Source organism: Coturnix japonica, chromosome 1, assembly GCF_001577835.2.
Source record: "Coturnix japonica isolate 7356 chromosome 1, Coturnix japonica 2.1, whole genome shotgun sequence".
NCBI classification, from domain to species: Eukaryota; Metazoa; Chordata; class Aves; order Galliformes; family Phasianidae; genus Coturnix; species Coturnix japonica.
In genome coordinates, this window is record NC_029516.1 from 44,168,232 (window position 1) to 44,188,801 (window position 20,570).

The following is a 20,570-nucleotide window of genomic DNA, read 5'->3' on the forward strand; positions in this document are numbered from 1 at the left end:
AAAATTGCTGATTTTTTTTACATCAAGATGTCTGATTTTTGAATTTGTTTCCATAGTATCTACAGGTCATTAAAATGAGGTGCAATGTTCCCTAAAATATTCTTACACTTTTACCAGTTTTTCTTCCCTTCAATTTTGCCTAAATGTGACATTTCCGAGCCCTCTGACCAATGAAAAATATTACTAATTTGTATTAGCTAGAAACAAATGTTCTGTAGTATAATTTCATACCCCACTTCCTCTAATTATGGTATTTTTCAGGAGAAGAGAGAGCAAAACACACACATACACACACACATACTGAGACATCCAGAAAAACTAATTTTATAGGTTGGCAATTCTTTTCATGCTGCTGGGGAAGTCAGCATTTCACAGTTTCAACATTCAGCCTGGTGACAGGGAAAAAAAAAATCCATATGTTTATATGGCATCATAGTACACTCTTAAAAGAATTATGGAGATTTTATGATCTTTTCTGAAACAACACTTATTAGGCTTTTCAGGAGACAGAACACCCTATCTGTCAGGTGGCCAATATTCTGATGAAGTATATCAGAGCTTTCGTCTTTTCATATTTACTGTGCCCTATGTTATTTTCAGATTTCAGGGAAAAAAAAAAAAAAGCAAAAAAGCTTATAAATAAAATAACCTGTGAATTTTCTTTATTTATTCATTCATTTATTTATTTTTAATGACTCAGAAAGGTGCAATATATAGCATAGAAAAAGAACACCAGGAAAATGTTTTCTAAAAAGAGTTTCTTACCCTATGAGTAACTTTTTTGAAAGCACCTCTTTCTCCTTGATCAACAGATAACAGGTGAATGAGGTAACTATAATGTTCTGATTAAGAACAGCCCAAAGTATACTTCTGAGTCTCAAATTTTTCCTTGTTTGTTTGTTTGGTTTTTGAGATCTGGGGGAATCTGAATTAACTTTTTCACCCATTATTAAAGCTGATTACATAACCAACTTTATTTTTTTTTTTTTTTCCTCTAAACTCTGCATGGCTGGATCCTGTTGAGAATTAAGTATGGAGCAACAATGGAAAGTCCAGCATCATTTGCAAGTTTGGTCATGGCAAAACTCCACAGGTAGCTGAAAGTTCACAAAAGAAAACTTGATTTCACAGGACATTCCTCTCACAAGATATTGCTCATACACACATCTGAGCTGATTCTATGAAACCAGTAATGCTTTTGAAGTTGGTTTTGATGATATCCTGCACCAGCAATATAGAACAGGCGACATCCTGCACATCTCTGGCACAATGTCTTTAGAAACCTTTTTGATAATCTCCTGTTCTCTACGTGGATCTGAAACACCAGAGCTAGGGAGATAGAAAAATATTCTATACATGCAAAACTTGTTATTTCTTAGGAAAACTCCACCTCCTCTTTTTCTTGTCACTTACCATCTCCAAAAAGCTGTAGAATAGCAAGATCAACCTGGCGCTTCCAGCCTGAGTCCTTTTGGATGGCAATGCCATAGCCTGTGGAAGCAAACACTTTTCCACTCCCGATTGTCACCAGCTTGCAGCCTTCATCTCTGCCAGCCATGTAATTCAGCACTGCTGCATCATAAATGAAAGCATCCAACTTCCTGCACAGGTGCAAGAAACAAGAAGTGTATAGCACAGAGAAGATACAATCTGTATGAGTGCAAAGGTGTTCTCTGCTAATTAAGACAGAAATTAACCTCTTCCAGATAGAGTACAATAGGTTGCACCTTCGGAGTTAACTAAAATCTGAGCCTAGAATCTGTTTACAGGTGAAACTAGATTATAAATGAGGTCTGTCTATTTCTCTCTGACTCTTTGATAACTGTCATTTTTGTACTGAAAGGAAATTTGGAAGACAAACATAGTGCAAGATAAAGATGAATGAAAAAGAATTCCAGGAGATCTACAGTCCTAAGAATAGCTTACATTTCCGCACTGCCTTTCATGTGAAAAGAACCTAAAATACTTCATAAAATATATAGGTATTAGAGAGCATAGCAGAGCTTGCAGTAAAGATTTTTTTCCAATTCAAAGTGCTGGCATGACTTAGCAGAGTAAAATATGTATTATATTTCAAATTAAATGTAGCCAGGCCACTGTAACTCCTTAGTTACTGTGAAAAGTGCTACCAGATCTTTACCAATGTCAAATGACCATGATAACAGCTTTATGGCTTACTGTGCTAAGTAGCTCTTTGGTAAAGACTGTTTAGCTGAAAACCACAAGAAAGGGTCTGTTTCAACGCAGTGAAATGCCCATATAAGCTAGGATGGGCAGACAGCACAACAGACTGATGAGAACCTTCTTACCTCAACAAATTGATTTCGGGCTTAGGGGTAGTCTCAGGGGGCTGCATCTTCTATACAACCAGAGACAGCCAATGAGTAAATCCTCCCACTAGATCTGAAATGAAGCTCTTTCCAATAAAAGACTGAAGACCTTCTACCTTACAAATTCTCACACCCACACTACCTTTTCAATACGCCTCCTGAACATATATTGCCAGTATAATGATTATCTCAGTTCAAGTGCATATCCATGGGGAAGTCTGTCCAAGGGTTGATATAAAGCCAGGATGACATCCACCACAGGCGATGAGCTCTGTTTCATCTATATATTTCCAGGAGAGAGCATATTTATTTCCTGGATGATGACTACTGGCAAATGTACAACCCCAGGATAGCATCCAACAACGGTACAGTAATTTATAATGGGCTATGTGCCTCTGAACCTGGCAAACAGGTTTAGGAATAGTCAGTCAATCTAGTAATTAAATTGGCTGAACATCTTTGTTCGTGCTTTGTAATGAACTTTCTCACAACAGTGTGACATTGTTCTAAGTGAGAAGGTGTTGTTTCATTTCACTAGGGCTGGGTTCTGACAACCACAGTGGGCATTTTTGGGAGGAGGCCTTTAACTATAAGGGACAAAGGCTTACAAAGACTAATAGGGGTTTTAAGTTAGCTCCTCTACAGTTTCACTGCTATTAAGACAGAGTGAGATGTTCAAAGATACTTTCTGCTAATGACTTTTTCCCACATTTCCCAAATTACCCAAGGAGACACTCCTATTTAATATACTTCCTTATTATTCAACTGGCATCTCTGTCAGCTCTTGATACTATATTATTCCAGAGAGAAGGACTACTTGCAAACTATTTGCTTCAAGCACACCTTCCATTACACTGTATTAGCTTGTGATACACTGGAGTGGGATTAGTCTGACAAAGATTCTTTCAGCTTCCTGATTAACATAATCTTTTATACACAGAAGGAGAGAAAATAAGGGAATTTCCAGATGACAATGCAAAATGTTCTCAAAAAAACTTTGCCCATAGAGGTTTGTGAGCATTTCTTGTGTATACATAAGGACCCATAGGCATGAAACAGCTTTTTTTTTTCCTCTCTCAATAGTATTAAAAGTATTGCAAAACCAGAAACACTTATGCAGAAGTGAATAATAAGAAAAAAGTCTAAGAGATTCACAGAAATATTCTCCTGTGTTGCTGTGGTATAGCTATACTTTTAATCATGGAATGATAATGGATGCTCATTTTCCAAACCCCACAAAGATTTCCTAGACAATCATTCAAAGAAGTCAGCCAGTAAGTTTGGAAGAAGGAATCCTCACCCAGTCTTCAATGAGAATAGGGCATCATCCACTCCCCTCTGATTGAACTTCACCATGTAGCTGTGCATTTCAGGGTAGTTGTTTCTGATGTTCCTTTCTGTGCTGCCATTGGGAACTGTCCCAAAGCGGAAAGGGGGTGAGAAGTCATTGGGTTTCTGGAACTGTAGAAACAGAAAAAGAACATTTCTCACAATCATCCAGCAAGAAGCAGTCATCTGCATGGGAGAATACACTCTCCTTAGAGACTCTGTGCCCATTACAACACCAAATGTAGTTCTGATTTTACTATCAGATGGAAAACATTATTGAGAAGACACTGTATTTCACTGTTTTCAAAGACAAACATTTCCTGTTTGTGTCCAAGAAGTGAAAATGAGCAATCTGGTCTTTTGTCCACTGTGGATAAAGTACATACATGATCAAAAACTAAAAGTTTAGAGAAAAGTGAAAACAAAAAGGGGGTTAAAAAAAAAAAGTAACAATGTTTTTGCAACATGGTCAAAGAAAGATTTTCAATCAAATTGATGTGAATTTTACCCACATAGTGTCATTTAGTTTCTAAGAAGTATCTATTTTCATTTTATTGACGCCTTTGCATTTCCTGATTCTGACTCAAGTCAAAAAGCAATTAATGAGGAAAGATGCCGCACTGAACAGCTCCCGCCCACTTCACCAAATAAAGGATCAGCTCTCAAACTTTTGGGCAGATGTCCCAAATGAAATTGTATTAGCGGTTGCAAGTTACTAGTAACATTTGATTCCCAGAGCAGAGCTGGCAGAGTGCTGAAAACCTTTTGCTGCTCCCAAGAAATTCACTCATCATAACTTCCCCCTACAGCTGCAAGGCTGTGAGATTTTGTATGCCACTTGTTTAACTCAAGTCATAATCAATGCTCTCTGGGGTTTTATGAGCAGGAAAATTTAGAACGTGAATTATCAAGACTGCTTAAAACCCCTAAAACCAGTAGACGGGAAGTGGCACAGAACTGTAAGCCAGGAACTGAACAAGCAGTAAAAGAAAAGATACAACGGTAGATCAGATGGATGGAAGGCCCCTTCATCTCTTAATATATCAAAGTCAAATATATCAAGTATATCAAAAGCTAGTTTAGGGCTCTCAAATGTGACTGTATACTTGGATAATCTTAAGAAGCATGCTAAAAACATGGTAACAATCAAGCCAAAGCCATTTGATGGTTCTCCTGCCACATCTATCATGCACTGCTGTCTTCTGTGGTGGAAATGTGGCTACTGTCTATAGCTATAGCTTCAAAAGCATGCTGCCAGGTCTAGCTATTAAGTCCTGCTCAAAGCTAGTCTGAAACCTGCTGGACCCAGCTGAGGAGTCCAAAGCTACTAAAGCAGGATAACTCATTCAGAGCATTTCAGAAACAAGGTCAACAAGGACTTGTGCCTGAGAGTAGGCTGAAGACACAGTTCACATCACCAAAAGGAATTTATTGCACCTCTTTCTCTAAATCAACTCTCAGCTGTGCAGAGAATCACCACTCATATTCAGGTGGAGAAAATGGACTGGTTCATATGTACAGATGCATGTGTGAGATAGAGCAGATGCCCTGCTGCTTTAAGCCATTACGAAACATCAGGTATGTTTTTTGAAACACAGACTGACATATCACCAAAAAAAAGAGTGAGGTTTCATATAGCAGAATATAGGCAGTAAGGTGCCTCTTAGAAACTTGTCACACTCCCAAGGGATGAAGACAAATTCAAAGCTATCAAAACTTGTACTGAAAGCAAATTTTGATGGGAGAAAAATCACTGCAGCATTAAAAAAAAAAACAAAAAAACTTCTTTCTTACCAAGCTGGTTATAGCAGCAGCTTAGGAGACCCATCACAAGCCATTCCAGGCCAAAGGAATACACTTTCTCTCCTGACCCGCTGAAACTGGAGTTTCCAAAGTGGGCAGCTTGCTTCTTCAGAGGCTGCAGAACCCAAACTTCTGGGCAGAATAGGAAACCCCCATCCACAAAGAGCCCTCCAACACAGAAAAGCCAGCAGGGTAAGCAGCAGGCAAGCCTGATAAATATTCAACTTCAGCATGCCCTTTGGAAAGGCAGCGGATATGAGAGCCTCTCTCTGGGCTCACAAAATATTAAGGGAAGGAGAGGTTCCATTCAACATCCATTTCATGCCTCCTCCCTCCATCCCTAGTGATGCAATCTCTAGATTTGTCTGCTCCCAACACTGGCCGTGAACTGGAGCAAAAAGGGACTATAGTGTCAGGCAGACCTGCTATAGGGAAAACAACCCTTCCTCTGAACAACCCTTCATTTTCCCTGAGTTCCAGGGCTCCCCCTTAGCACCAGCCAGCCAGGAGTAAAATGCTCTGTATTTCATTTTTAACATTCTGAGCAAACAATAAATAAATGAAAACATTCCTCTTGAGGGAAAGAACTGTTTCTAGCAACTGGAAAAGCACACTTCTGGAGAAAAAAAGCAGGTTGATGGCTTTTGCAAACCTATGTACTATACTGCACTGCATGTCAGCTTATCATCCCTCACTCCCTGTTAATTCCTCAGTCAGAACAGACCTGCAAACGCAAATTCTTCTCTACACACCCACATGCGCACATACTTCAACCACAGAGTGGTGGACAACAAGACAGGAAACAGTTGGAGAGGATCCACGTGGGACCCACAACAGAGATCTTTAGCTGCATGTCTAAGAGCAGCACACATACTCATCTCCAGCCTCCTGGGTTTGTTTGCAAAGCTGAAAAAACATGATGCCCAATAGACTCCACAGCCCATTAAGCCATAGACAAGCAGCTATTTCTCCACATTTAAGAACTAATACTGGTATTGGCATACAACTATATCAGGAAATAGTAGCTGAAAATTCCTTGTACTTGCTGCTTGGCAGCATGTGGGCACAGCTCAGACTAGAGATGGAAGGATCTCCAAAGAGCTCACCAGAGCCAGGAATGGCTGCATCCTTCCAAGCTTTCTTGTGCCCCACACAACTCACAGTAAAAGACCAAGAAAGGCTGTAAACATGCTCAGGAGTGGGGAAAACATAGGGATTGATGGGGAAGGAGTATGTCCTCTCATGGCAGCGGGGTGGAGGACTTTTTGTGGAAGAACTATAATAGACTCATAATGAATAAGGTTAATTGACACTGCTGTCAGAGAGTTTGGTAATGAAAAATATATGGCTTTTCCAAAGGGCTGGGAGAGTGGGTCTAGCCCAAAGATGTCAGTCAGCCTCAGGAAGCAAGGATGCTTTGGGCAGACTGGCCTAGGAGTCTGAGAGATGTGAGACAGCAGCAGAGGCACAATGCAGGTGTTATTACACACAGACAGCCTATGCAAAGGTAATCTGAAGGCTTCAGTAAATATTGATAAAGGAATTAACTAGAGATATTGACAGAAATGGTCTGAATTTAGATTAATGAGATAGCCCTCACATCATTTCATGTAATCATTACCCCTGCCTGGGCCGTAAGTCACAACTGCTTTGCCCCGGGCATCTGCAAACTGGAGCCACGTGAGCCTCTGGCAAAAAAAAAAAATAAAAAAATGACAGGGGAAGGGAAGATAAGCAACTGCACTGATTGCTGAGCAAACACAGCTGCAGAGAGTCTGTCCTGCCACCTTGTCCTACCTCCCTCGTGGGCACCCTGCCTGCTAGGGAACCTGAGCAGCTCAGCTGCAGCCCTATACACAAGGAATGCTGGCTGGAGTTGCACCCCAGTTGCAGCCTCCCATTTGCACGCCATGGATCTCAGTCATGAGATGCTCCCCTCATGCACAAGGTGACGTGACAGTCTCTCAACCATGAAAGAAGATCCCGGAGACAGCTGGCTTCACATCAAATTTAGCAGGGAGGTGGAAGCTGCAGATGGGTCCTCTCCCTGCCTGACCTGGGGGTGGGAAGCAAGACACCAAGCATGCCTGAAGGGCAAGCCAGAAGGCAGCTTTGGGAGAGACCCTGAAGGCAGCCCACCTCTTCAACCCCTCACTCAACAAATTGAAACTGAGCAAGACTAAGCCCAAATTGGATGACAGCTTTGAAGAAGTAACCTCTCAGAGTCAGAAAGCAGAGATCTTACTGCTCTGGAGAGTGATAAGCACACAGGCTGGGGGCTATTAGCACATCCCGAGTGGAGAGCCCCTTTCCTGCTCCCCCTGCATCTCGCTATGAGAGCTGTCAGCAGCAGCAGTGAGAGTGGGTTTAAGTGACTTGTCTGGAAGAGCTGTTTCATTAGCAATTTGGAGCTGTGCCGTGCAGAAAGCAGCATTATTCTCAGATGTTCGAATATCAATCTGCATAATGAAACAGGTGATAGGAGCTCTTCCCATTCAGGCAGCTGGGATTGGAGAGGATTCAGGAATGAGGGGAAGGGGTTATGTCTAATTGGCCACAATTAATTTGATGAGAATTTTTTTTTAAAGATTTTGTCTATCACCAAATGGCTCCTACAGAAAAGCACATCTGCACTTATTTATCTGCCTAATGTAGGCTCTGTTTACGCTGTAAAGTGTTTGCCAATAGCATTGAATGCAGATTCACAAACTCAGCAGGTCTTTCAGCAAAAATGCTCTTTTTTATCACTTGATCTACTTTTATACTTTTTAATAAAAATAATTCCATGTGACATAACATAATGAGCTTCTAAAATGTTGTATAAGTGAGTTTATGTGTAGTATCTTACACATACATAGCTTCTTTGTGAGGGTTCCTTTCATTTTCTTAGGTCCAAACCCTCAGTTTTCTACTGCTTGAACCTCTGACTCTCCAGAATAAGGTCCCCAGGTTCAGCTTCTCTATTTCCTGCTAGCCCCAAAGATCTTGAGCCCATATTAGATACTGAGTTCAGTTCAATTGCCTGAGTGTGTAAGGGTCATTTGAAGTGCCCCAGAGAACTTAGGTCCCTCATAGCCTCTGTGTGGGGCTATGCACCAACCACCTGAGGGAATTCGGGTTACTCCAGTGAACCTATATTGTCTCTAGACATCTACATTTGCACAACTGAATCCAGCCACTTAACCATTTGGCCCCCAGGACAGCTTTGCCCACGAAAAGCATAGGTAGCCAGAGGCTGTGGGTAGCATATGATCCAAAGTGCCCACTACTCTCTGGAATTTGCCCATCAGGGCATCAGTCAAAACTTTTTGCACAGACACCTCTCAACAGCAATCTGCTTGCTCTTTTGGCAGCCTTACAACCAGCAGATATCTGCTGCAACAGAAGCCAAATATCTCTTTAAAATATGGCATTTATTAGTGAACTGTAACGTAAGATTTAGTGACATAAGGCTAGAAAAGCATAGTCCATGCCTGAGTGAATAATTTTAGCACAATCTTTCTGCATTGCCCAAACATCCTTGATTGTCCCCTTTTGCTCTGGTTCAGCTGCACATCACTGCAGTCAGCTTGCAACTTTGTTCATTGCCTGAGAGTCCAATTGGGATGTTTGCACAGGAGTTTCAGTCAAAACTTGTTAAGGCTAGGCCAGTGATTTTCAGTCATTTAAACCTTGACAGACCACTTGTGGACAGCAGCATGTCTTGCCCTACCTGCCATGTTTCTTTATCTTCTGTTTCAGCCAAGAAACAAACCTTTATAGCTAACCAGTGACTCTCAAAGAGAGGAGCCTTGTCCTTTTAATATCCCCCAAATACACCAATGTTGCCCTCCAAACCACACCATGAACAATGCTGCAAAATAACAGAGCTGGATCTGGCCTTGAGAAGATGTCTTTTTTTTCTTCCTCTAGTGAGGCTTCCTTAAACATCACCATTCCTGACAGCTCTTCATCCAGCCTTTAGTGGAAGATGGCCACCAATGAAGACTTCCCATTCCTTGAGCAATCTACCCCAGGGCTTTGCTACTGGGAAGCTCTTCCAATTGTCTGAACTGAAGCCCTCCTGCTGCAAGATAAGTACTATTTTCTGTTATCTTCACCATGTACAGGGAAATCAGAATAGTATTTTCCTCTTTGAAGGTGACTTTTATGTTTTTGAAGACCCTCGAGCTGTTTCTTCCCCATGTTGAGGATAAAGAAGCCCAGTTCTCTCTTTCTTACAATCTTTCTTTGTAAACTGTGTTATCTACACTTCCAGCTGTTCTTAGTGCTGTCTTTTGGTTGCATCCAGTAGATCATTCCTTGACTTGCCTTTGGTTGGTAGACACGTTCCCAGCCTCCACTGCACCAAGAACAGTCTGATCAGGACCCCAAGATGTTAAGAGAACATTACGTTTTAAAAGCTCACAGCAACATAAAGCCAAGGAAATAAAGGCGTTGCTAGTAAGAGGTAATGCTCATTATCACCCTCCTCAGTGCCTCTTCATATTATAACTTTCCCCCTCTGCTTTTTACTCTTATCATTTGCAGTTTGCAAGATTTTCAGAGCTGTAACTGTGTCCTGATCCACACTCAGGTGGTGATCGGTTTCTTTCTAGAATGTCAATCAGAATTGCCAGCACCACCTGTAGGGCTTCTGTATTCTTTTCTTTGTCCAGCATAGGCACTTCCACATAATTGTGCCCTGTCACCTATCTTGGTAGAGGAGGTGATTTACAATTCACAGTGTGGCAACTGTTCTATTGTTACATTGGTACAGGGCACTTTTACATTGCTACAACAGCTTCCCAGCTAGGAGTGCGCCAGCACAACTGCAGAAGCATACTTCAAACCTAAATCATAGCACTGGTACAATAATCCGTGAAGACAACAGACTAAAGAGACTGTGCTGCTCTTTCTTCTATTACTCATGAATCTCTCATACAGATGCTTCTCTAGCTTCACTCCTAAAGCACCCTTCTTCCTTCTGCAGTCACCTAGCTTTGACATTACTGACATTGTTTTTACTTATAACTCACAGCCACTCTCAAGTGACCACAACTTTTCAGATCTTCCTTTTCTCCTAGCTCCAATTTCTCCTCTTCTTCTGCATCCCCTCATAACATGACCTTCCACGGTTTCAGCAGTAGCTGAGACTCCTCGCAGCTCAGAATCCTATAACCTCATCAGCAATCCCAAACTGTCATGCCCCATGGCAGAAATCAACCCTAAGACTGCAGTGCAAAACACTACTTTATTGTTTCCACCAGTCAAACAGCACATATTGATTTATAAGCAATTAAAAAAGAAGAAGAAGAAGAATGAATGAACAGCATACAATCCAGTTCAACTCAGTAACTCAGTTTTGGAAGGGCACAAGAAATCCTTGGGTGTCCTCAGACCTTGATTTTGTGTTTTATCTTATTGTTAAATATCCTGTGATGTTTCAAATTCTCTGGTCTTGTTTTGCATAGCACTTTCACCCATGAATTCCTCTAGATAAGTCTGAAAAAGGAGTTATCAGTTACTGCAGCTGACGGCAGCAAAGTTGGAAAAGAATTAAATTAAAGCCACATTTAAAGGAAGGTGTAGGGTCAGAACCACACATACACCAAAAAAAAAAAAAAAAAAAAAAGAAGAATTAAAAAAAATGTCTATGAATGTCTGGTGGTGAAACTGTGGGTCAGGGAAGGAAACAGAGCAACCTAGGGACAATGCAGAGGTGTGAGGGGTGGGGGTAGGTGAAAGCAAAAGAAAGGAGTACAGATATAGCAACTTTAAAAATAGTTGTCCTTGTAAAATAACTGAGATGAAAGCAGAGACCCAATTGGTGGAAGAAGCCGCCATCACATGCAGTTATTGCCAGAGCAATGCACACAGTAGGACTGTGCAGACTCTTTGCAAGCTGGATTGCTCTGTGCAGACCTGCCTTGAGCTGCTTCGGCACAGAGCAGAAGACTGCAAACCTCAGGCAGTACAGCCCTATTTCTAACAGATGGTATTTCAGGGGTCCTACTTCTTCCACAGCCAGACCTCCATGCGCATGCTGGGACCACACAGCCCTACTGCTGACCCAGGCCTTAGAAGCACAGCAGGCCTAGGGGCCATTCTAGGATCAGACCACCCTCTGCCAGAAAAATAGGCATATCTAGGGATCTAAAGTTTGACCGGAGAGCAACATCCATACTGGAACCACTACCACACAGCTCCTTGTGCAGCCAGAACACTAGTAGGCACGGTACTATGTGAACATGGTCTTATCTGTTGCAACTAAGTGGGCTATGTGATATTAGCTATAGCACAATTTTGCTTGCATGTATGTAGAGACTGGAGATAGATAGCCTGCTTATCCCAAATCAAATCATGTTATGTATTCTATCCATGGAAATCAGCTTCCTTGGAAGTCAAACACGACAGGGCAAAACACACATTCTAAATAATCCCAGGCAAGCATAAAACAGAAATGAGTGAGGCAGAAAGATGCTGGTTAGTATGCTCATGTTAATACCACTGAAGTGTAGATGTTCACTGAGAGGAGAAAATTGACTGATAAAAAAGACCTTGAGAGGAGAGGTGGCAGTTACGTACAGAAGAGTTTGAAATCTGCTTTGTTTGTATATGAGACAGCTGGTTAACAGCTTATGAAGCTTCCTGAAAATTCAGAGGCTATAGTTTGGTGAGAGAGGAATTCCATTTTTCAACCCTTTTCAGTAAGACAGGCAAGCCAGAGTCTCCTATCTTCCAAGTACAGATAGTAGCCAATCAGTTTTAGCAACTTTTACTCGGGTAACAACCACTGGGCAGAACAGTGGAACCCTGCCCATGTGTGGCAAACTCCTTGAAGACTTCACCAGGACCAAATAATTAGAAAAAAATAACACAAAAATTAATCACATTAGTGTAATTTCTAAAGCACCTTTATAGTCCAGGAGGTAAAGCAACAAGCATGGCACTCGAGGCAGGGCAATAGAAGCATCCTAGCAACAACCCAGAGATGGGAGATAATGCTTCCCTTCAGCTTGCTACAGAAAGCTTCCTCCTATTGTTCCACTTATTAGTGGACAATAGCAGAGATACAAAAGCCACATCATGCCCTTGTGCATCCCAGGCTCCCAGATCTGGAGGACCTGAAGCAAACCAGCCTGCTGGACCATGGAGACTCAGGAAAATTTGACCTTGAAAAGCCAAAGGCTATGGGAGACATATGGCTCCTTTCCACCAGGTGAATGCAAGATACAGCCTGCCAAATATTTCTCAAGTATGTAAATATAACTTAAAGTGTTTCAGTCGCTAGGCGAAAGCAATGAAATCTGTGGGAATGCGGAGGGAGGTAGGCGGCTGTTGTGTATTTTTAATCCTGTAGATCTCATCTTCCCATTCCTACCCCACCAGCATTTCATCCCTGATCATTCAGACAAAGGAAGCCATCACTCCCAACACAGGCTGCCAAATCCTGGCAGCAGGGCCATTGTGTTTTATTTGACTGCAGAGGGCCAAGTACATTTATGGCACTGCATAAATAATAAATAAAAATATTCATCGCTTCTCTCTCTGCTGAATTACACCGACGCAAGAAGCAGGACAATCCTTTGCTTCCCTCCTCCCTCCCCCTGTTACGCAATTCTCAGAAGACGACATTTTCCAGGCTGCCAAGCAATTAGCACAGAAGCAACCAAGTTTGCCCAGCGCCTCCAAAGGGCCAGATGTGGGAGCTGGTGAGGAGGAAGATGAAAAGGAAAAGCTGGCTGCAGTGGAGACCCTGGAAGTGTAAGGAGGGATGTAAAAGCTGGAAGCTAAGCACTGTGCTTTGGCCCTGTAGCTAACCTCCCTCTCCCCTCCCGCAGCTCCCACTTGAAACACAGACAAAGCCAACAGTGCTGTGTTGCATTACTCCCTTCCCAGCAAGGATGCATTTGGCCTATAGTCTTCCTTTGTGTATCCACTCCTCTTGCATTGTACCTCACTCAAGTTCTCAACTAAACGGCATTTTAAGTGCCACTAATCCTTAAGAGTCCCATTACAAGTTTTACTGCTGCTAAATCCCTCCAGATAGACAGAAAAGAGAGAATCCTAAGAGGCTAAGCCAAGGCTAAGGCATTGCGCAGCCTTCTCACTGCTCAGCACTACACAGCACTGAGCTTGAGCAAGGAGAATGACAAAGAAAGTAGGACTGAAGGGGGGCTGGGGGGGGGAGGAACACACTTGAAAACCCACTGACTTTAAACATTTACAGCCATAAAACTACTGAATCACTTTTCAGCACACAGGCATGGAGGTTTGCTGAAAGGATCTCACAGAGCATAAAGATCATGCCAAGCTGAACAAGGCAGAATGATTAAATCTGTAATAAATGGACCCATCTATGATTGTAAAAAAAACCCCGTGAGTTCATATTTATGTACACAATAAATGTCATTGATTATAAAGATGCATTATGACATGATAAGTTGTGCCTGTTCATTAATATGAATATATTCAAGTAATATGTAATTATACAGAAATATACTGCATTATATACCATTTCTATATAAATATTGGTCTTTAGGAACTGATGATTTATGAACAGGTAAAGAGAAATAATCAGATTCTAAGGCATAAAACTTGAGACTTTCAGAGGTCTGACTTTTCTGCACTTCACTGTGAAGCACTGTTTGTTATATCACGCATTAAGTCAGTACTGCTAATGTTATACATAAAGGTCATATTGAAACAAAGAACTGAATGCAGTTCAGCTCATTTACAGGAAGATGTCCCCACCAGAGAAGCACTGTGGAAAGAAATTCAACTGTATGGGGGCATGATTTCTTTAATTTTTGTCCAAGTAAGGTGTGTTCCAGACCACAACTCTATCCGTATTGAAGAAAGGTTCTGATTCATCACAAAAGGACTGGATCGGAAGTGGCGTGGCCTTGCCTGCATCTAGCTAACCTGTAATCTCCATTGAAGACTCCACACAATAAAAATCACACTGCTGAGAGGATTACATATTTTCTCCTTTTGAACACTGTCACATAAAACTTCCTTTGTGTCATGCAGAAATCCGTGGAACCAGGAATGTTCACTGACAGTAAAAGCTTAATCCTGAGTAAAGTTTGTGCTGCCTCCAAGCCAACCAATTAGACACCCACCCCTCTGACACACCTTTCAGGGTGCTACACTGAGCCCCACTTATGGTCTCCTGGGAAAACTTCTGATGGATGTATTTGCTCTGAATTACTCTGAAACTTCTCCAGTGCAGGTATTTGTTGTAATGAAGCTCAGAAAGACACTTAACTTCAATCATGTGAATAATAGCCCATTGACTTTAATGTCGCCACTCATAAGCGCAAAGTTAAGCACATGCTTAAGTGATCTGCATATTGGGATCCTTGTATAATTTACATTTAATGTGCTGCAGAGCAGAATGTAGAAAATAATTCATTTTTCAGTTTCATGGCCAAGCATCTATTACTGCAGAAATAAAGCAGATTCATTTTGCTTTGTATCAGCCTGAAATGTTTCATTCACCTCAGGATAATGTGTTGCTTCATCTTTCCATTAACTCTTTCCTTCATTACAGGGGAAAATAAAAAAAAAAAAAAAAAAATCTATTTTTTTTCCTCTTTGCTTTAATGTAGGTCAATTTTATGATTAAAGCCTCTAGAAGATAAGTAAGTAAAAAATACACATCAGAGTTATCAATCAAAATACTTTAAGTACACTAAAATAATGTACCTGGGCAAATATCAGATTTTGGCCAGTTTCAACTCCAAAACTTCATTTTTTTCTGGAAATAATGGATTGGAAAAAAAAAAACCAAAACAAAACAAACAAACAAACAACAAAAAATAGCTGACTGAAGCTTCATAGAAATAAGCTCTATGTCTCAATATTTCATTAATATCTCAAAAAGTAAGTAAGTTAAATACATGTGAAGTCATAGCAATCTATATTAATTTGCAAGTATACAGAAATCCATTTCTCTCTTTTTTATGTCAATTACAAAATTACCATTCTGATACTTTATTAGCCTCTTTGGCATTTCCAACTAATTTATAGGCATGGATACTATTTTTTTTTAATTATTATTATTATTATTAACCTACTGCATTCTAAATTCTTTTATTTAAATGCCCTGCTGGCTGTCCACGTTTGCTTTTATTCTATTACCTCTGTATATGAATGGAAATTATGTATAGCTATTAGATTATTTCACACATTAGCTCATTTATATAATCTTTCCTGTATTTACTGCCTTCGTTAGACTGAAATACCGCAGGCACTTGTTTCTCTAACGAGTCTGAAGCTCTCCCATTATAGGAAATTGGGTTATATCTCCTGATTACAGTCATACAAAACCAGGCGCGTGCGCTGGCTGCAGCAACCTGTGACAGGGCATCTTGCTGGCCAGCCATTTGCAGGAGGGTCTCAGATCAGCTCTTGGCCTGCAGGTCTTGCAGGATCAGAGCTGCTCTCCAGGAGGAGCAAGTTTCTCCCCCCTGAATCTTCCCATGTCTACATCAGCTGTAAGAGCCACAGTTTGACACATGATTTAAGCAGCCATGAGAGTAAACATGCTAACTGTGGGTTCCTGGCTCAGCTCTGGTATCAATTTTAAGCCAGCTGACAACAAACAGGTGGCACTGAGCAGTGATGCTCACCCAAATACACCATCAGGGCCAGGAGAGAGAGCAGCAAAAGACATGAAGCTCACAGCCACCTATCATACAACCAACCACCAATGCACAGAGGACCCTGCTCAAGCAGGTCTGCTCAAGCATCCTCTCAGCACAGCAAGGACATGACATTAGTCCCTGTCCTGCTTGTCACTTGAACAGAAATGCTGGGAAACAGCCAAGACACCTTCCAAGTCCTCAGACAGCTGGAATGATTCAGCCCACACTTCTGGGGATGTAGCAGGTCAACAGCCGTAGGCACCTTTACCTCAAAGAGCAGCTGTTTCTGAGCAAGGACCACACTGTCCACAGAGAACCCTGGGTGGGTGTTCCAGAAGGGCAGCCAGCCTGACCTTGATGAGCATTCCCCTACCAGGCATAGTAATGGATTTTGTGAGTGCATCTGGCATTTTGGATGCTCTGCAGTTCTGTCTTCCCCAGGTACTGTCATGCTAGCAGACCTGTTTCTAGACAAGTAGGAATGATATCCTTTAAAGTATCTACACCTTTGTCCATCAGGATTCCATTCTCTGCTGAATCCTTGTGCTGGCCACAGCTGCCCTTAGCGGCTATAGTAGACTGGGAGCTGATCTGCCTCAGTTCTGCTGTGAATATCAGCAGTCACAATGGAGATAAGAGCCTAAAAACTTAGGCCATTCCTCTGGGCCACCCAGCACAGGTAAGCAACTGCCTCCTTTGTAAATCTAAACTGGCTAATTTAAGCTGGCAGGAGAAGGGAGGACGAGCGCAGCACAACCCCATCTCCAGGGTATGTGTACTGAAGGGGTTGCAAGCACTGTGCAGACAGAAGGAGAAAAGAAGAAATTCAGAAGAGAGAACTCCTCCCAGACCAGGTCATCCTGAAGCAGAGCTTGGGTACTTGGGTGGCTGGTCTCAAATTCTGCAGGGTGTCTGCACACACAGAGTGGAAGTCCATGAGCCCAGCAGATCAGTCTCTTGCTCACCCTTTTGGATGGAGTTCTTCCCACTTGTCTATTCCCAAGAGACAGCAGCTGGACTTCATTTTTAAGAGACAATTTTCATCTGGTTCCAGATACTCTCATAGATCATAATTTTACCCATATGTTGCACCTGCAGTAGCAGCTGTGTTTGAGGCATATCACAGCCACCTCAGTATATACTATGGTCTTTCTCTTCTCCAAGAAATACAGCACATGCTTTAGGATATCAAAAGCAAACACAGGTAAGTAAGCAAAGAAAAGTAAAAGAAAATGACCTTAATCCAGTACACACAAGAAACCCTAGAGTGATATCGACCAAAATAGGGCTAGAAAACTATATCCAAAGGCTCTATGAAGCTCCAGGAGCTACCACTTCAATTGTTATTTCACACACATATCTCTGCAGGTATGGAGAGTGTTTTGAAAAACATGAGAAAGAAAGCATAGCTATCCCTATGGGCCTAAGCATAGCTCTTTCTATGAGCCTATGCACAGCCTGAAACAATAGATCAGAGGTATGAACTACCCCATTTAGCTCAGACGGTTGAAAACCTAATGGTGACAAACTAATGTTAACTCTGGTAGGGCTGGTTGGTTTTGAACAGTGCCTTTCAACCTGAGGGAGTCCACGGCTTCTCAGGAGCCTGTGCTACAACCTCCACCTGACAGAAGAGCATCTTCCTCACCCCCTCCTCATCACAGAACACTGCAAATGTGGAGACACTATGGAACAAATTGAGGTTGGGATGAAAACAAATAACAGGAGCATCTCTGCACGGATTGTATTATTCTGTGTCATATTTCTTTCCAAGGAGAAAAAAGAAACATCTAGAGGGAGAAAGAAAAAGTGAACAAAAAAACCTCTTAGAAAAGAATTCTTAGCCTGATGCACAGGACACTGTATACACAGGGGGACTGACCACAATTTATTTCTAGACTGTCATGGGGAACTAAAGAGACAGTAACTATAACCAGACCAGCAGTAGCAAATCAACACACACATTCCTCTTTTTGCCGTTATCCCTAATAGCAGTGTATGTGACCTGTTGCTATGTGGTTGCCTGACAATGACATGACCCCTTAAGAAGCCCCAGTGACTGAGTAACAAATACAGCACAGGCAATTGAGCCTCACAGAACTCAATTCCTTGTGAGTAACCTTGCAACAAAACAAAAATAAAGCAGTGCGCATAGCTTCAGACCCTCATGAACCAGACAGCGCTAACCTGCATGCATGAGCAATCTCCTCAAAATCCTCAGTGCGCGAAGCCCAGCAAAAGCAAATGCTCTGTGAGTACAAAACGCACTGCATGTAAACAAGGCAGTGAAACACAGTGAAACAGGGAATGATTTTTTGTGCTAAGCCTCCAATGGCCTTGAAAAAATGACAGTCTAGCTTAAAATGCAAGCAATAGTAAATCATCAAAGCCGAGCTGATTTACCCCCAAAGGCAGAACTTGTCCCCAGAATAAACTAACAGATCATATTTGCTAGCACAATAGTCACAGCTCCCACACAGACAAATTAGTTCATCCTGAAAAAACAGGTTGCAGCCATTATACACATCACCTTCAAAGCAGCATTAATTCATTTCTTGCTGCCAATCAAGGCGTAGTTTGGGATCATGCAAGCAAGCACAGTTCAGTTTTGTTTCCATAATTCACTCCTGAAGTGCTTAAAATGTGTAAAATTTGAACTGAATACCAGTGAAGAACAGTTGTGCTATTTAAACGAGGGACTACAGCAATGTTGTAACTGAAACAATCTGAATATTTTAGCAGTAAGAGTAGAGGAGAAGGAGCAACACAACCTCTTCTGTGAAGAGGGGGGATCCATTACCTTTTTGTCGCTCAAGCCGGACACCTGGTCCACATATTCCTCTTGGATCATGAAGGCAGCCAGATTGGCAGTGTAGCTGGCCAGGAAGATGACAGCAAAGAAGGCCCACACTGACACCATGATCTTGCTGGTGGTACCTTTGGGATTCTGCACTGGCACGGAGTTGTTGAACACCAGCCCCCACAGCAGCCAGATAGCTTTGCCAATGGTGAAAGAGGGACCTCCTGGCTCTAGAGCGATTGAGAAACAAGATTCCACAGTGAGCACCTCAGAACAAGTAGTCTGTGTTTCTCTTTACATACATGACTTCAGAGTTAAGGGTAGCATCTATTCCCATGAGATGAATGTCCATAGCTATGCTCCCCTGTGTTCATACCACTATATCTAAGCAAAGTGTGACCCTGAAAAGTTATTTTCTATAATGTCCTCAGGCTTCTGCATTCATTCTGTCCCAAAGGTTTCCAACAAAGCTTTACATAAGAGCTTTTTTGTACCTGTTTAGTACACTAATAGATGTAGAACAGACCATTTCAGTTCAAGTGTATTCGTGAGAAATAGTTTTCTCAGAAGAACTCTACCCTCATTTCTAGCTGTTTAGCAGTGGTTTTGTTCCTGAACTCCTACCATATATCTGTGCCTTCACTGTACTTATACAGGTGTAAGAAAGAGCATTATCTGAAATAACAAGGGTCTAGAAACACATCTGCAGGAGTGTTTTGTTACTGAGTCTGTTGATGGTACATGAGCCAGAGAAGGACCCAGCTCTGTCTCCATGTACTGCATCTAAGCTAGATAACATCTGGCATATACTTCAGTCTCTCTCAGGAAGATCAGCAGTTTCAAGAACAAACCCAATGTTTACAAAGCTGATATTTTCCCCTTATTCACTTTTCAGAGTAAAAGCTCACACAAAGACCAAAAGCCAAGCATGCTCGTGAAACACCATGCCTGAAACCTTGTGAAATCCCGTCTGGTTCTCAGCAGTCCCACATCCCTGGCATATGCAGGTTCCATTAGTGGGAACCAAAACATATGCTCAAATTGAGCACAAGAGAAACCATCACTAAGACTGCAGCTGGAATTACTCAAAGGATCCTGCTTCAGGCACTGAGAAAATTCTCCTGGGAGAAGATTCTCTGGCACAATTCAAGTAGTGCCTGTCACTTTTCTGACGGTGCTACCCAGTCTTTGCAACCCTTTGGTTTAGCATCCCATGCTTCATGTCCTCCTTTGGGAAGTTGGGAGCCTGGTGCTGCTGCCTGTGATTAAGGTTGGCTCCAGCAGAGAAACAGAAGGGAAGAAAGTCAATCAATGATTCCTCTCCAAAGTACGGAGCAGGGAAAAGTATGGATCATCTGAAGGCATTAACCGTGCGTGCTCTTTATGCAGCTGAAAAGTGCAAGGGGCTCACCGTGTAATCTGGGAATTGCACATTAAGTTCTAAGTAGAATCATTATTTGGCAAAACTGGAGCCTCTAGATGCAAGGAGACAAAGTTAGTGTAAGAAATTGGTTTGACACTCCTTGCCATTTTACATGCTGGAGTGGTAACTTTAAATTCCTCTTCACCAAATGAGTGAGACATCTGAGTCATGGGTCTCTGTGAGGCACAGTACTTCAAGGTATAGGTATGGACTTGTCCTAAGACATGAGTAACGAGTAAAGTAAGACATGA

The 20,570-nt window shown here is 41.9% G+C and overlaps 1 protein-coding gene across 7 annotated transcripts in view; it reads right to left on the minus strand.

Moving 5' to 3' along the window:
- The window catches only part of GRIN2B (glutamate ionotropic receptor NMDA type subunit 2B), a 211,905-nt gene that overhangs the window by 16,732 nt on the left and 174,603 nt on the right, over positions 1 to 20,570 (minus strand). For all 7 annotated transcript variants that reach the window (XM_032444362.1, XM_032444365.1, XM_032444367.1 and 4 more), the window contains 3 exons: positions 18,897 to 19,126; positions 3,631 to 3,791; positions 1,414 to 1,601 (listed from right to left, as the gene is read on the minus strand). In XM_032444362.1, the coding sequence (XP_032300253.1) occupies positions 1,414 to 1,601; positions 3,631 to 3,791; positions 18,897 to 19,126 (579 nt within the window). The remainder of the gene's footprint in view (positions 1 to 1,413; positions 1,602 to 3,630; positions 3,792 to 18,896; positions 19,127 to 20,570) is intronic.